Source organism: Callithrix jacchus, chromosome 4 (genome assembly GCF_049354715.1).
Source record: "Callithrix jacchus isolate 240 chromosome 4, calJac240_pri, whole genome shotgun sequence".
NCBI lineage: Eukaryota > Metazoa > Chordata > Mammalia > Primates > Cebidae > Callithrix > Callithrix jacchus.
The window spans coordinates 82985194-83002547 of record NC_133505.1 but is presented as its reverse complement, the minus strand read 5'-3'; the positions used below and the strand labels follow the sequence as shown (position 1 = coordinate 83002547).

The 17354-nt window shown below is 36.8% G+C and overlaps 1 protein-coding gene across 2 annotated transcripts in view; it reads right to left on the bottom strand.

Annotated features, from left to right (window-relative positions):
* The window catches only part of MEI4 (meiotic double-stranded break formation protein 4), a 324961-nt gene that overhangs the window by 242208 nt on the left and 65399 nt on the right, over window positions 1-17354 (bottom strand). For both annotated transcript variants that reach the window (XM_035297801.3, XM_078369599.1), the window contains exon 3: window positions 12238-12773. In XM_035297801.3, the coding sequence (XP_035153692.3) occupies window positions 12238-12773 (536 nt within the window). The remainder of the gene's footprint in view (window positions 1-12237; window positions 12774-17354) is intronic.

Below are 17354 nucleotides of genomic sequence, written 5' to 3'. Positions count from 1 at the left end.
ACAGAATACACATTCTTCTCAGCACCACATCACACCTACTCTAAAATTGACCACATAATTGGAAGTAAAGCACTGCTCAACAAATGCAAAACAACTGAAATCATAACAAACAGCCTCTCAGACCATAGTGCAATCAAGTTAGAACTCAGAATTCAGAAACTGACCCAGAACTGCACAGCTTCATGGAAACTGAACAACTGGCTCTTGAATGTTGACTGGGTAAACAACGAAATGAAGGCAGAAATAAAGAAGTTCTTCGAAACCAATGAGAATGAAGACACAACTTGCCAGAACCTCTGGGACACATTTAAAGCAGTCTCTAGAGGAAAGTATATAGCAATAAGTGCCCATATGAGGAGAATGGAGAGATCCAAAATTGACACCCTATCGTCAAAATTGAAAGAGCTAGAGGAGCAAGATCAAAAAAACTCAAAACCCAGCAGAAGACAAGAAATTACTAAGATCAGAGCTGAGCTGAAGGAGATTGAGACACGAAAAACCCTTCAAAAAATCAATAAATCCAAGAGCTGGTTTTTTGAAAAGATCAACAAAATAGACAGACCACTAGCCAGATTGATTAAAAAGAAAAGAGAGAACAACCAAATAGATGCAATAAAAAATGATAAAGGGGAAATCACCACAGATTCCACAGAAATTCAAACCATCATCAGAGAATATTACAAACAACTCTATGCACATAAACTAGTAAACCTGGAAGAAATGGATAAATTCCTGGACTCCTGTGTCCTCCCAAGCCTAAACCAGGAGGAAGCTGAAACTATGAATAGACCAATAACAAGGTCTGAAGTTGAGGCAGCAATTAAGAGCCTACCTCACAAAAAAAGCCCAGGTCCAGATGGGTTCACAGCCAAATTCTACCAGACACACAAGGAGGAGCTGGTACCATTCCTTCTAAAACTATTTCAAACAATCCAAAAAGAGGGAATCCTTCCCAAATCATTTTATGAGACCAACATCATCCTGATACCAAAACCCGGCAGAGACCCAACGAGAAAAGAAAACTTCAGGCCAATATCCATGATGAACATAGATGCAAAAATCTTCAATAAAATATTGGCAAGCCGATTGCAACAGCAAATCAAAAAACTTATTCATCATGATCAAGTAGGATTCATCCCGGGGATGCAAGGCTGGTTCAACATACGCAAGTCTATCAACGTAATTCGCCACATAAACAGAACCAAAAACAAAAACCACATGATTATCTCAATTGACGCAGAGAAGGCATTTGACAAAATTCAACAGCCCTTTATGCTAAAAACCCTCAATAAACTTGGTATTGATGGAACGTATCTCAAAGTAATAAAAGCTATTTACAACAAACCAACAGCCAATATCATACTGAATGGGCAAAAACTGGAAGCATTCCCTTTGAAATCTGGTACTAGACAAGGATGCCCTCTCTCACCACTCCTATTCAATATAGTACTGGAAGTTCTAGCCAGAGCAATCAGGCAAGAAAAAGAAATAAAGGGTATTCAAATAGGAAAGGTGGAAGCCAAATTGTCTCTATTTGCAGACGACATGATAGTATACCTAGAAGACCCCATCGCCTCAGCCCAAAAACTCCTGAAACTGAGAAACAACTTCAGCAAAGTCTCAGGATATAAAATCAATGTGCAAAAATCACAAGCATTCGTCTACACCAATAACAGACTTAAAGAAAGCCAAATCAAGAGCGAACTGCCATTCGCAATTGCTACAAAAAGAATAAAATACCTTGGAATACAACTCACAAGGAACGTAAGGGACCTCTTTAAGGAGAACTACAAACCACTGCTCAACGAAATCAGAGAGGACACAAACAGATGGAGAAACATTCCATGTTCATGGTTAGGAAGAATTAATATCGTGAAAATGGCTATACTGCCCAAAGTAATTTACAGAATCAACGCTATCCCCATCAAGCTACCATTGACTTTCTTCACAGAACTGGAAAAAACCACCATGAACTTCATATGGAACCAAAAGAGAGCCCGCATAGCCAAGTCAATTCTAAGCAAAAAGAACACAGCGGGGGGCATCACACTACCGGATTTCAAACTATACTACAAGGCTACAGTAATCAAAACAGCATGGTACTGGTACCAAAACAGAGATATAGACCAATGGAACAAAACAGAGGCACCGGAGGCAACACAACATACATACAACTATACAATCTTTGATAAACCTGACAAAAACAAGCAATGGGGCAAGGATTCCATGTTTAACAAATGGTGTTGGGAAAACTGGCTAGCCATGTGCAGAAAGCAGAAACTGGACCCCTTCCTGACACCTTACACTAAAATTAACTCCAGATGGATTAAAGACTTAAATATAAGACCTGGCACCATAAAAACCCTAGAAGGAAATCTAGGCAAAACTATCCAGGACATAGGAGTAGGCAAGGACTTCATGAACAAAACACCAAGAGCATTGGCAACAAAAGCCAAAATAGACAAATGGGACCTAATGAAACTCCACAGCTTCTGCACGGCAAAAGAAACAGTCACTAGAGTGGATCGGCAACCAACAGAATGGGAAAAAATTTTCGCAGTCTACCCATCTGACAAAGGGCTGATATCCAGAATTTACAAACAACTCAAGCAGATTTACAGGAAAAAAACAAACAAGCCCATTCAAAAGTGGGCAAAGGATATGAACAGATACTTTACGAAAGAAGACATATATGAGGCCAACAATCATATGAAAAAATGCTCATCGTCACTGGTCATCAGAGAGATGCAAATCAAAACCACATTGAGATACCATCTCACGCCAGTTAGAATGGCGATCATTAAAAAATCTGGAGACAACAGATGCTGGAGAGGATGTGGATTAAAAGGAACACTTTTACACTGTTGGTGGGAGTGTAAATTAGTTCAACCATTGTGGAAGACAGTGTGGCGATTCCTCAAGGCCTTAGAAATAGAAATTCCATTTGACCCAGCAATCCCATTACTGGGTATATATCCAAAAGACTATAAATCGTTCTACTATAAGGACACATGTACACGAATGTTCATTGCAGCACTGTTTACAATAGCAAAGACCTGGAATCAACCCAAATGCCCATTGATAATAGACTGGATTGGAAAAATGTGGCACATATACACCATGGAATATTATGCAGCAATCAGAAATGATGAGTTTGTGTCGTTTGTAGGGACATGGATGAATCTGGAAAACATCATCCTCAGCAAACTGACACAAGAACAGAAAATGAAACACCGCATATTCTCACTCATAGGCGGGTGATGAAAAATGAGAACACATGGACACAGAAAGGGGAGTACTAAACACTGGGGTCTATTGGGGGGAAAAGGGGAGGGCCAGTGGGAGGGGGAGGTGGGGAGGGATAGCCTGGGGATAAATGCCAAATGTGGGTGAAGGGGAGAAGAAAAGCAAAGCACACTACCATGTGTGTACCTACGCAACTGTCTTGCATGCTCTGCTCATGTACCCCAAAACCTATAATCCAATAAAAAATTAAAAAAAAAAAAAAAAAAAGAAACAGAAAGAAAAAAAAAAAAAAGGAAAGAAAAAGGGTCTTTGCAGAGGTGATTAAGAATCTGAGATGAAGAGATAACCCTGAATTGTGCAGGTAGTCCCTAATTGCGATCACAAATATTCTCGTAAGAGAGAGGCAGAGTGTTATTAGACAAATAGTGGAGATTATGAGAAGATGGAGCAGACAGAGGTGCTGCCACAAGCAATGAAATGCTGGCAGCCCCTAAAAGATGTTAGGGGCAAGAAAATATTCTCTCTTCATGCTACAAGAAGATATGTGGTCCCATCTATCCTATTATTTAAGAATCCTGGCCTCAGAACTGTGAAGAGAATATATTTCTTTTGTTTTAAGGCACTACTTTGTGGTAATTTGTTACATCAGTCATAGAAAACTAATATAGTAAGCAATATAGCAATCCTTTCCGGTCCACATTTTTCTCAACTCCTCATGTAGCTCTCTACCTTTCTCTTTCACAACCTGAACATACTACCTCCTTTCAAACATTCAGGTAACATGCTGGCTCAGGCATATAGGCTATGCTGTCTTTTAATGACATGTTAGACTACAAAAATTCTTACTCCAACTCTTTAGCTACTTAACTATCTCTTGTCCCGTTTAAAGCTACTTCCTGCATTAGGCCTTCCTTGTCTCAACAATCTAAATTAAGTCCTCTTATACAAGCCTTAGGTAATATCATTTTACTCTCTATCTCCATGGGTTCCATTGTTTTAATTTTTTTTTTTTTTTTTTTTTGAGATGGAGTTTTGCTCTTGTTACCCAGGCTGGAGTGCAATGGCACGATCTTGGCTCACTGCAACCTCCGACTCCTGGGTTCAGGCAATTCTCCTGCCTCAGCCTCCTGAGTAGCTGGGACTACAGGCACACGCCACCATGCCCAGCTAATTTTTTGTATTTTTAGTAGAGACGGGGTTTCACCATGTTGACCAGGATGGTCTTGATCTCTTGACCTTGTGATCCACCCGCCTCGGCCTCCCTAAGTGCTGGGATTACAGGCTTGAGCCACCGCACCAGGCCCCACTGTTTTAATTTTTAACTCCCACAAATAAGCAAGAACATGTGAAGTTTGTCTTTCTGGGCCTGACTTATTTCACTTAAAATAATGGCCTCCATTTCCATCAATGTTGTTACAAATACAAGGATCTCATTTTTTTTTATGACTGACTAGTACTTCATTCTGTATATGTACCACATTTTATTTATGCATTCATCTGTTGATGAATACTTAGATTGCTTACCAATTTTAGCTATTGTGAATAATGCTGCAGTATACATGAGACTGCAGATATCTCTTTGATATGCTGATTTTCTTTCTTCTGGGTATATACCTAGCAGTGGGATTGCTGGATTATTTGAAGTTCCATTTTTATTCTTCTGAAAAACCTCCAAACTGTTCTCCACAGTGGTTGTACTAATTTACATTCCCACTAACAGTGTACAAGGCTTCTTTTTTTCTCCACATCTTCACCAGCAGTTGTTATTATCTGTCTTTTTAATCAAAGCCACTTTAGGGTAAGATTATATCTCATTATGGTTTTAATTTGCATTTTCCTGATGATCAGTTCCATCCATGTTGCTGCAATGAACACAATCTCATTGCTTTTATGATTGCAGAGCATTCCACGGTGTATATATACCACATTTTCTTATCCAGGCTACTGTTAATGGGCATTTAGGTTGATTACATCTCTTTGCTGTCATGAATAGTGCTGCAATGAACATATGCATGCATCTGTCTTTATTCTAAAACAATTCATATTTCTTTGGGTATATACCCAATAATGAAATTGCTGGGTGAAACAATAATTCTCTTTTTAGTTCTTTAGAGAATCACAATACTTTCCACAATGGCTGAACTATTTTACACTCCCACAAACAGTGTATAAATGTTGCCTTTTCTCCCCAACCTGACTAGCATCTGCTATTTTTGTATTTTTTAGTAATAACCATTCAGACAGTTTGAGATGGTATCTCACTGTGGTTTTGATATGCATTTCTCTAATGATTAGTAATGTTGAGCATTTTTTTCATGTTTGTTAGCCATATGTATGTCTTCTTTTGAAAAGTGTCTATTCATGTTATTTTCCAACTTCATATTAGAGTTTTTTTTTCTTTTTTTTTTGGCTTGTAAATTTAAGTTCCTTATAGGCTCTGGATGTTAGCCTTTTGTCAGAGCACAATTTGAAAATATTTTCTCCCTTCTTGTAGGGTGCCTATTTACTCTGATTGATAGTTTGTTTTGCTGTGCAGAAGCTCTAAAGTTTGCCTGCTGCCTTATTTTACTATAAATGAGCTGGTATCCAAGTTGCAAAACAAAATTCTCTTTACTCTTCCCTCCACCTTCCTCAAGCAGATGGAAGAAGTCTTGGAGGTACAAGCTGAACTGCCTGGGGTTGGTGGAGGGGGTGACACAAGCACTTCCTTGGTTGCCTCAGCAGGTATCTCACTAGGTTCCATATACTCCAAGTTCCCTGGCTTCAAGCCCAGAACAGCACCAGGACTTGTGCAGGACTTGCAGTCCTTGTGGTCTAGGTTGCCTTTCATGTTTATTTAGAACCTGAGAACACTTTAGCCCATGGTGGTAGGACTTGCCAAAACTCAGGTTCCAACTGCCAGGATGGATGATTTGCCTCTAGTCAGGGCTGGTAGGAATGCTCCCTCTATGGGCACAAGCTGAGTTCTGCCCCTGTTGCTTCCCACTGACAGGGCAGCACTAAACTCCAAAGCAACATCCCACAATTGTTACATTCTTTCTCCCCCAAATACACAGATCATCTTTCTGTGCCACATGGTCACTCTCAGGGAATAGGGAAGGAATGATGTAAGCAATTCAAGACAGATTCTCCTTCCCTCTTCCATGCCTCTTTCCTTAATGTGATGTTAAAATCAGGTACTATTACAGCTCACCTGATTTCTGGTTCTTATGAAGGTCCTTTCTTGTGTGAACAGTTGTTCATTGTAGTGTTCCTGTGCAGGCCAAGGGGGTGCAGTGATTGCTAGAGGCTTGTATTCGGGCATCTTGCTCTGCCTCCTTTGGCAGTTTTATTTTTATGTACACACCATATAACTTACTTATGGCCAATAAAAAAGAACAAAAAACAGGTGATCCTGTATTGTACCACAGAAAAGGATGTTTCTTTCTCCTTTTGCTGTCCATAAACACATTTCTTTTCTTTTTTTTTGAGACAGAGTCTGGCTTGTGACCCTGGCTAGAGTGGAAGGGCACAATCTTGGCTCACTGCAACCTCCGCCTCCCAGGTTCAAGCGATTCTCCTGCCTTAGCCTCCCTGGTAGCTGGGACTATAGGCGCCTGCCACCACACCCAGCTAATTTTTGTATTTTTAGTAGAGATGGGGTTTTGCCATGTTGCCCCAGCTGTTCTTGAACTCCTGACCTCAGGTGATCTACCCACTTCAGCCTCCCAAAGTGCTGGGATTACAGGTGTGATCCACCATGCCCGGCCCTATAAACATAAATGTTTACACATAATATAGTTCAGCAATTTACCCACAGCAATGTCCATATTGTCCTTACAAAATTTAGAGAAATGGCACTAAGGTCTTTCATTACCAATGAATATTTTCTTTAATCCATAAACAAAAGTCAGTTTATTTCTTTTGTATTTAGGAAAAAAAATGTAGAAAACTATAAAAATTAATGATAGAAATATGACATAATAGGAAGAGGAAAATATTTGCAATCATATACCTGAACATGAGACCTAAGTCTTCTACTACTGGTTATTTACTTCCATTGAGTCCATTAACCTGCCTGACCTCAATTTTTTCAGCCATAAACTGAAGACAGTAATAACAGTCATGACACAGAGTTGTTGTCTGAACAGATAATAAGCTCCAAGGGAAAGTGCTTTATAAACTATAAAGCATAATAGGAAAGAAGACTGCTATTAATTATTTTAGTAAGAGGTATTTAAATGTATAGTATACTTTGAAAGTAAAACGAAGAAAGTTCTGTTCTGTCTCTTTTTCCTTCCTCTGCATGAGCAATGTAAGTTAAACACTGCTTTGAAAATTCAGAAAACGTTTGATTTATATACTGATGCAGTCATCAAAAGAAGTATTAAGATTTTGGTTTATGATACAACTGTTTCAGTAAATGCTTATCTAATTAAAGTAAAATTGCAGGAACATTAAACCAAGATTTTTCCTTTTTTTTTTGACAGCTTCTTGCTCTGTTGCCCAGGTTAGAGTGCTGTCATGTGACCTTTGCTCACTGCAACCTCTGCCTCCTGGGCTCAAGCAATCCTCCCACCTCAGACTCATGAGTAGCTGGGACTACAGGCATCCACGACCATACCTGGCTATTATTATTCTTTTTTTTTACTTTCTGTAGAGACAGGGTCTTGCCATGTTGCCCAGGCTGGTCTCAAACTCCTAGGCTCAAGTGACCTGCCTGCCCCAACTGCCCTAACTACTGGGAATACAGGGGTGAGCCACCATGCCTTGCCTGGCTTTTGCTTTTTTTAAAAAAATACAACTATGCACAAGGATGAAATGAGCCTTAACCTTAGACTTCCTTTATATTTCCCAAGGAATATTCTCAAACAAAGCAGACTGGTTAAGTAACAGATTAATAGCCATGACCATAAAAAAATCAAAAACCCAGAGGATCAGCCTGTTGGAAAGTTAGCAAAGGAAGAAAAGCCTGTTATTACTGAAACAATGTCCTAACTTGCAGCAGAGACACATATAACAAATACTGCTATACTTACTCTTTCCACTGGTCCCTTCCTATAGAGCTGTGCTATGTTGCATCTCTGATAAAGGATTTTGAATTCAGTGAGTCCCTCCTAGACTGTCATTTTTTCTTCAATCACAGTGATTTTTGCTTAGATCATTTAGGGCAGTTTATGAATAAATTTGAAGATATGGTTCATGAAATTAATAAAATTAATTGAGCAGAATAAAATCCAAAAGTCAACATATTTTACTGGTCACTACAATTATGGCAGGCGTAAGTTTCAAGATACAACTAAGGAATACACACTAGTAAAAAAAATCTGATTTCATGAACCATATCTTCAGATTTATCTATAAACTGCCTGAAATGATCTAAGCAAAAATCACTGTGATTGAAGCAAAAATGACAGTCTAGGAGGGAATCACCAAATTCAAAATCCTATATCAGAGATGCAGTATAGCACAGCTCCCTAGGAAGGAACCAATGGGAAAAGTAAGCAAAACCATAACATTCAAATCGTTAAATTTAGAGGATTTTCCATAATTAAAACAGAAAGGAAAATGTCCACTATGCTCTACTAAGATCATCGGTCAACAGCTGTGGCTGTGGAAAATAGTGAGACAAAAAGATGATATCCAACTTCCTAATGCATATGGAGGTACTTGATGTTAATAAGAGCTGCTGCTTAGAAAATCAGCTGATGGCATTTAAGCGTGTGAGAGTATACAAAATATAAGTTGTCATTTCTTTTCATTACCTTATTTTTGATTCAAAAAATACGTCATGTTGCTGCTACAGCAAATTCAGCATTGTCTTAGGCATAGTGGAGAAAATAAGATATCACTTCCTCAAGAGAAAAGTAACAAAAAGAAACATTTATTAAGTTCCTATATGATGTCAGATATTACGCTAAGTATTTAGCTCTACGATGTGGTCACATTTATTACCTACATTTTACAGATATAGAACTTGGAGATTAATAAACTTGTCTAAAATCAAAGCTAATGATAAAAGTTTCAAAATTTTAATTCAAGCTATGGATCTCAGTGCTAAAAATGATTAAAAACTTGTTCATTTAAGATTCTTATTTTCTGATGTAGGAATTTATTCTTATAAATTTCCTTAATACTATTTTTGCTGCATCCCATGGGTTTTGGTAAATTCTGTTCTCATTTTTGTCTTGAGATACTTTGAATTTCCCTTTGATTTATTCGTTGACCCAAAGTTTGTTCAAAATTATACTGTTTAGTTTCTACATTCTTGTAAATTTTACCATTTTACTTATTTATTTTACTTATTGTTGTTGAATTCTTATCTCATTATATTGTGGTCAGAAACATCTAGAAATATTTTGACTTTCTAAAATGGTTAAGACTTGTTTGTGACCTAAAATTTGATTTATCCTAGAGAATATTTTGTATGCACTTGAGAAGAATGTGTATTCTACTGCTGCTGAGTGGAAAGTTCTATATATGTCTGTTAAACCCATTTACTCTACAGTGTTGTTCAAGTCAGCTGTTTCTTTATTGATTTTTCTGTCTGGATCTTCCATCCATTATTGTAATTGAGGTATTAAAGTTCACTACAAACAATAAACTAAGCCCAAAATAAACAGAAAAAAAAAGAGAATAATAAAGATTAGAGCAAAAAATTGTGAATAAGGAAACAGTTTAAAAATAAAAAAATCTAAGAGTTTGCTTTTTAAAAAGATAAAATAACCGAAAAACCCTTAGCTAGAGTAAGAAAAGAAAAAGAAGACAAAATCAGAAGTCAAAAAGGAGACATTATAATGGATGCCCAAGATATAAAATGAGTCATAAGGGAATTGTTACGAACAATTACATGCCAACAATCTGAATGGCTTTTAAGAAAGAAATAAATTCCTAAATACATACAACTTACCTAACCTAAATTAGGAAGAAACAAAAAGCCACAACAGACCAGTAACAAATCAGGGGATTGAGTCAGTAATCAAAAGTCTCCCAACAAATGATCTGATGACTACACAGGTGAATCCTACCAAATACTCAAAGAGGAAATAAGACCAATCTTTATTAAACTCTTCCTGAAAATAAAAAAGGGACCACCTCCAAACATGTTTTATGAAGTCAGGATTATCCTGATACCACAACCAGGAAGACTCTACAAGAAATGAAAACTAGACCTTTCATTTCAAACTTGTGATGGTATAGATGGTTCTATAGATGAAGTATGTATTTCCTATGTCACTTCCCATTGTGTCAGCCATTGCTGAACAGTTGGTCAAGAGTTGAAGAACAAGTGAATGAATGGCTTTCTTGCAGGGGTAACTGTTGCAGTTGGAATCTGAGTTTGGGCAAAGCCTGCCACCATGGGCTAAATTATTCTGGGGTTTTAAATAAACATGAAAGGCGACCTGGATCACAAGGATTGCAATTCCTGCACAAGTCCTGGTGCTGTGCTGGGCTCGGAGCCAAGGAACTTGGAGCACATGAAACCTAGTGAGATACCAGCTGAGGCAACTAAGAAAGTGCTTGTGTCACCTCCTCCACCAACCCTAGGCAGCACAGCTTATACCTCCAAGACCCCTTCCATCTGCTTGAGGAAGGTGGAAGAAAGAGTAAAGAGGACTTTCATTCACAAGTTTATGTGTAGTTAATTCTACACATTCTCCTCCTTCAATTCCCAAGGCTATTCTGATGTAGGTGTAAGTCATAAAAACCTCCAATATATAAATGAAGGAAAGACTAGACTGGAAAAATATTTGCATCATCCAGTAACTCTGATGTGGAATATAAATGTCAGCATCTTCAAGGTTCCAAATTATATAAAGACTGCTTAAAGTAGTTTTTAAAAAGAAAGCAAAAATATATAAAGAAGTTTAATAAATATTAAGTATTTAAGGTATTTTGATGGTTTAGAAATGGACTTTATATCCCAGATGCAAATCTGATATTTAATTCCTGATTGACCATGTCAAAAAGAAAAAGATTTCCATTTTCCAGACAGAAAATTCAGTATCTTTCACAAATGCTAAAAGCTTAACCATAAAATTTTCTAAAATATTGATTAAATCATAACTTAATAGAGAAGAAAAGAACAGCTGTACATGCAACAAATTGGTTTATCAGTGAAAATTTTATCAAAATTTTGAAAACTCAGATGAAGCTCCACTGTACAAAAACACTAAATGTTAGATCATAACGCTGAGGCAAATATTTAACAATGATGTATCCAAACAAACAAGGTCCAATAACCTGCCATTTGGAGTTCCCCAGAAAAGGATCAGATAGCAAAGAAGGCAGAAATAATGTGAAAGAGAAACTCTCTACCATGTCTCAAGAGCCAAACAATGAAACAATTTCAGGTTATCTCAATGTCACTTGTTAAAAAAATTCCCTGAGCACATCTTTCTAACCCATGTTATGTTAAATAAGTAAGAAGAAAAACATAATAAAGCTTTATATAATGTGCTCCTTAGCCAATTCACCCACATCTTCAGAGTGTCCATGGGGCATTTGCCACTTATAAGGGAAAGACCAAAAGAAGAGAAAAATATTCTTCAACCTCAAGACATTTGCTAGTCAATGTCAGAAAAAGAGCAAATTCAATACAGTACAGACAATCCATCATGAGGAATTTAACACTCACAGAAGTTTTGGATTTTTAGTGGTTATTCTCAAAAGTTTTGAGACTTTTTGTACAATAGGAAGTAGAAACAGACAAGGGAAAACATAAGAAAAAAAGAATCCAAGGGTGCTGATAATAAAGCAGAGAAAGTAATTAAAAGTAGAGAAGAACAAGATTGAAGCAAAGGCATTTTTTCAGAAAACTATGCTGTAGCAGTTAGAAGCCAGAAGTGGAAACATCATGACAAACAAGAGCTGTAGACAGCTGCAAAAAAAAAAAAAGATCCAATAAGGAACTCTTTGAGCCACAATGCTAAGACACAACAACATACATTACCCAAAGGGATGTTTAAATTACTAGCATCTTTATGAATAAAAGAGGGATTTATTACTTACCTGATTTATATGATTGTTTCCTAAAATAGCATGTAGTAGGGTTTTCTCAAATTCTTCCAACTTCTTTGAACACTTTTTAAGAATATGATTAGATAAGTTGTTGTCACTGATCAGACTAGCTAAAGTACCAACAGCTTCTGTCCAAAATCTTGAAAAAGGAAGTTTGGGATTATGGTAAAAAGTGATCAGGCCATCCAGCAACTGAAAAACAGAATCAGAGACTGTGGAATAGTCTTTTTCAAAGTGGGTTAAGTCTCTTTTAAGACTACCTGAGTCTGTCAAGTTCTTCAGTTCAAGTAGATATTGCAAGAATTGCATGTGAGAAGACAAAGGATTTTTCAGGATAGCACAAGGTTTTTTCACAAGAGGAAGTTGTGGAAAGTGAGTAGAGGTACAGCTTTCCAAAAAGTGCTGGGACAGGTTTGAAGGTTCAGTTCTCTGCTCACTTGACAAATCACACCCAGAATCTTCCATCAAAGTTAATGTACTTTCAGAACTCTTAGGTTCCTGAGCCTCCAACTGGGAAGACAGGTTTCCTGAAAAAGAAAGGAATGGGAGGATTACCTTCATGCAACTAAAATTTCTTCATGTAAAACCAGCCATTGATGTTTACCTTAAAATAAGAAATAAAGTAAATACGCATTAAACATTTAATAAGCAGTAGTGTAAAAACTGAGTAAAGAAAAAACTGTAAAAGAAATTGTATAGATTGTAGAATGAGATGGGTAGAAAATTCATTCATGTATTTTCAGGTCATTATCTCTCACTCAATTACAATGCCAAGCTTAAAAGACGCAAAAGAGAAAGCCACAAGACCTGAAGGAGATCACAGCCTGGTAGCTAATCCAATAGGTAACTACAAAGCAGTAGGGTGTACCCAGACATAGAGATTTGCTTAGGGAACTATAAAATCAGGGGGACCATTGAACAGCCCACCTTATTAGATTAGTATATCCTGGAAGAGGTCATGATGGAACTACTTATAAAGTAGCAGTTCAAAGCTAACGTTAGGGGAGAAGGCAAGAGAATTCCATACACCTAAGGGATAAGTGTAACAGCACAGATACAACAGGAAAAATAATAGCATTTGTGTATGTGAGGACCTGCAAGTAATCAGAGTCATTTCCACAGAAAGTATAAGGTAAGAGACTAAGATAAATAACGTAGAGCAGATCATTAAAGATAATATGAGACATACTAAGAACCTTACAATTAATCCTGTAAAGTGTAGAATGAATTTACAACTTCAATAGTGTAAGAACCCTTTGGAAAATGTATGCACATACACATGTATCTGATATACAAATATATACGATAATATCTACATATCTCTGTATATGTATATCATATATATGTGTGTATATATGTATATACATGTGTATGTACATATGTGTGTATATGTGGTATAGATCCATGAAACTATGTCTATAACCTCTAGAATGTCCTCATCTTGACTGAAAAAACACTGCATTTAGAGCTAAGTCTAATAACTTTAGGTCACTCTTTGATAGACATGCCATCATAAACACAAACAAAGTGGTGGTTGTTTTTAAAATGATTACTAGTAAAATGCACAAACCAAATTGAAAAGTTCTTACTGAATATTCTAAAGCACACATACATATCCTTGAAACTAAGTATGAGAAATACGGCTGTCAGCAATGGGAACAGGAATGAGGCACTGAAAATTGTAATGCAGAAAAATGAAATGATCTTATTTTAATTTCATCACTCTGTTGGTTATAGAAAGGGCTTATTTGAGGAGAACATAAAAAAACATTGAGAGATTAACTGAAAAGCACCTCTATAAGTCCCAACATTGGGTGAAGAGTGAAATGTATTAAGCAGCTGCAGTGGAAGAGAAAGAAAAAGATTTACTGGGAAAATAAACACAAAATATCAACATGTAATCTGGAGACCAGCTTACTGACTGAATATAAGCAATGAAGTGGAAGTAGGAATAAATGCATCCCATGGTTCTGACGTAGGTGACTAGGTAGATTATTGTGCTACCAACTGAAATAGTAAAATGATAGAAGAAGTGGCTTGGAAGAGACTATAAAAAGTCCAGGTTTAGTCATTTAAATTCTGAAGCAGCTGGAGAAAATCTAGAGATGATCCTCTAGATATTGGTCACATAAGCCTAAGACTGGGTAGAAGGTCTAGACTGAAAATGTATTTTAGGAGTCATCCGTGTGTAAGGTGGTATACTCTATAAAAATGGTTACAATCACTCAGAAACCATATGGGCAGTGAGTAAACAGAATCAGAAAAGGGACCCTGAATGGGATCAATATTTGAAGGCTAGATAGAGACATAACAGTCATTAAGAAAACAGTGAAGGAACAATTTAAAAGGTACAAGAGAAGACGACTGTGTCATACAAGTCAAGGAAATATTTTCAGGAAGAATTACACATATGAAGCAAAAAAGTCCACCAAAACAATGAGTTGAAAAAATATCTGTTGGAATTGCTAATTAAAACAAACAAAAAACACCAGTTACCTCATCCATAGCAGCTTTATCCTGTCAACTGGACAGGGTGGCAGGCAGAAACTTACTGCAATAGACTAAAGAGTAGATGAGAAGAAAGTCAGTGAAGACTGGAAGTCAGAAGAGAAAGTAGGCAAAAAACACTCTGAGAACTTAGATCAGGAAAGCATAAAATGGATAGCAACTGCAGACAAATGTGACATGACAAATTGAGTGAAACAAGCAAATATATTTTTTAAAAAGTGGATAAGCAAAGGTTGGAGATAATGAGAGAAAAGAATGGCAAGTGAGACATGGCCCTGGAGAAGGTTAAGAGACTGAGTCAAGGACCCCAGTAGATAGGCTGGGATCTGTAAAGCCAAAGTAAACACTTTTATCTAAGGCTGAAGGAAAGAGGATAAGAAAGTATAGGATTGTACAGAACTATAACTGGCATGTAGGAAGTTAAAGGAGATTTCACCCGACAGTCATATTTTCTTAAAGTTTGAGGAAGGGGGACAGTAGCTGAACAGTGCACAAGAATAACGGTAAATGTGACACCTTCTACATTATCCACCATATATTCATAAATCTATCTGATTCATTGCTCTGGTCCTTCAGAAAAATCAGAAGCTGATGAGGTAGAATTGGAGGATTGAGCTTTAACTTAGAGTGCATTCATTTAACAAGTATATACCATAACCATTAAAAATGTGCAGATAAGTGCTTGCTAATTATAACTACAACTTCTATATGCCATGCTTACAAGAATGATAATGCAGAAAGTTCAAAAAGTAGTAGTAACCAGAACAACGATCTAGCATTTCTATACTAAGACAGCCAGACTGATCATTTCAAGTGAATAGACACTGAAAATGACTTCTCAAGACATCAACTTCATTCTTCACATAAATAAAGGGAAATATAGACTACAGTATCAAGAAAATTATATTTTTCTTTCATGGAAGCTAAAATGGTTCAAAAAAAGAACAATTGCATTAACTTACTCAAATTTCCATAAAGGTAAGCTTAACTTCATGTGTAACGATTTCAAGAAAAACTCACAAAATGATACTTCAATGGATAAATCAGGAAGCAAAAGGGCGATTGCTAGTTTTTCTCTTTATTCCTCACTGCCATGCCTTTTGGCAAGCCACGTCCATTCCATCTTATCCCCTTCAGGCAGGACAAGTACAAATTTGAAGAGTACTTCTACCCATGTATGCTATGGGGACAGTAATATACAAAATTCACCACCATTCTTACTGACTACTTTATTTCTATACCATCAGAAAAATGTCATCAGAGCATATGTTAGAAATGCTAATATGGAAAAACAAAGAAGAATCTCTTTTGAGCGCTCTAAAGGATGCTTTAACACCGCCACAGAGGACTATGCTGGGAGTTTGCACAATATGGCTTCCAGTGTTAAAGTCCAAATATCAAATGGAAAAAAAGAATTTTATATTCATATTTTGTTACACAAACTAGTTCCATCAAATTATTCAACTGATAGTCACAAAAACCCTGAAAGATATGTTATTATTATCTCTCTTTTGCGAATTAGGAAATGAAAGCTCAACTTGATTAAGAGAACTGAGAAGAGCCACACAGTAAACAAGTGAAATCATTATATTCCAAGTCCAATCACCTTACAACAAAAGCAAAGAGGCCTGTGTGCCTCCATTCCAGCTTCTGTACGTTTCCATTACAGTGTTTATCGATTTCTACATGTTATCCACTTGTTTATTTGTTCCTTAAGACCAGAGGTCCTGTCTCTTGTCATCCTTATGATCCTTTCACTGAACAATAGAATCATCTGTAGCAGATACCTCATCAGGGGAAACGCTTAGAGCTGCAACTTGCTGCGGGATATGACAGGTCTTCTCTCATCTTTAATATTTATAATGAACCAGGATCAACTCCTTGGAAAATTACACCAAACCACAACAATTATATAGATAGCCTAGAAAGCTGATAGAGGGACAGAAATAGAAAGAGACAGAAGGAGAAGGGTGGGGATAGAGGAAGAGAGAGAGAGAGAAAGAAACCAAAAGAATATGGCTATTGCAATAATTCTTAAAAATCAGTTAACAAAAAGCCAATAATATGATTTTTCTTAGCATATACTATTAGTAACTTTTGTAACTCATGACCAATTTAATTCTGCTCCTATCTGTCCTCAATTATGAAAACTCTGATGATTACATATAGCATTTACACTGGAAACTAATTCCAACCATATTGGAAACCATTCATGCCCTAATAAGGTGAATAATAGTGGACAGCTGTGACTATAGTATATCTCCTTAGAAGAGAAACAACACAAATAGAAAAGAAAAGCTTTCTTAGAAAAAATTAAACATTTTCAATATAGTATTAATGAGTTACAATATCTGGTAATAGTCATAAACCCTGCTTGAGTAATATACAACATGGACACAGACTAATAATATATCCCTGCCCTTTAAATGGATCTTTTATAACTACAATCAGATTTTATTCATTTGCTCGTACGACTGAGTTAGACCTCAAAGCATCTCTAACTAAGCATCTTAACCAAGGGAAAGAAATGATAATGAAATCACACTGGTGCAACTTTCTGTAATTCCTGTTTTTCCAGGAAAGACTAAGGTAGAGCAAAA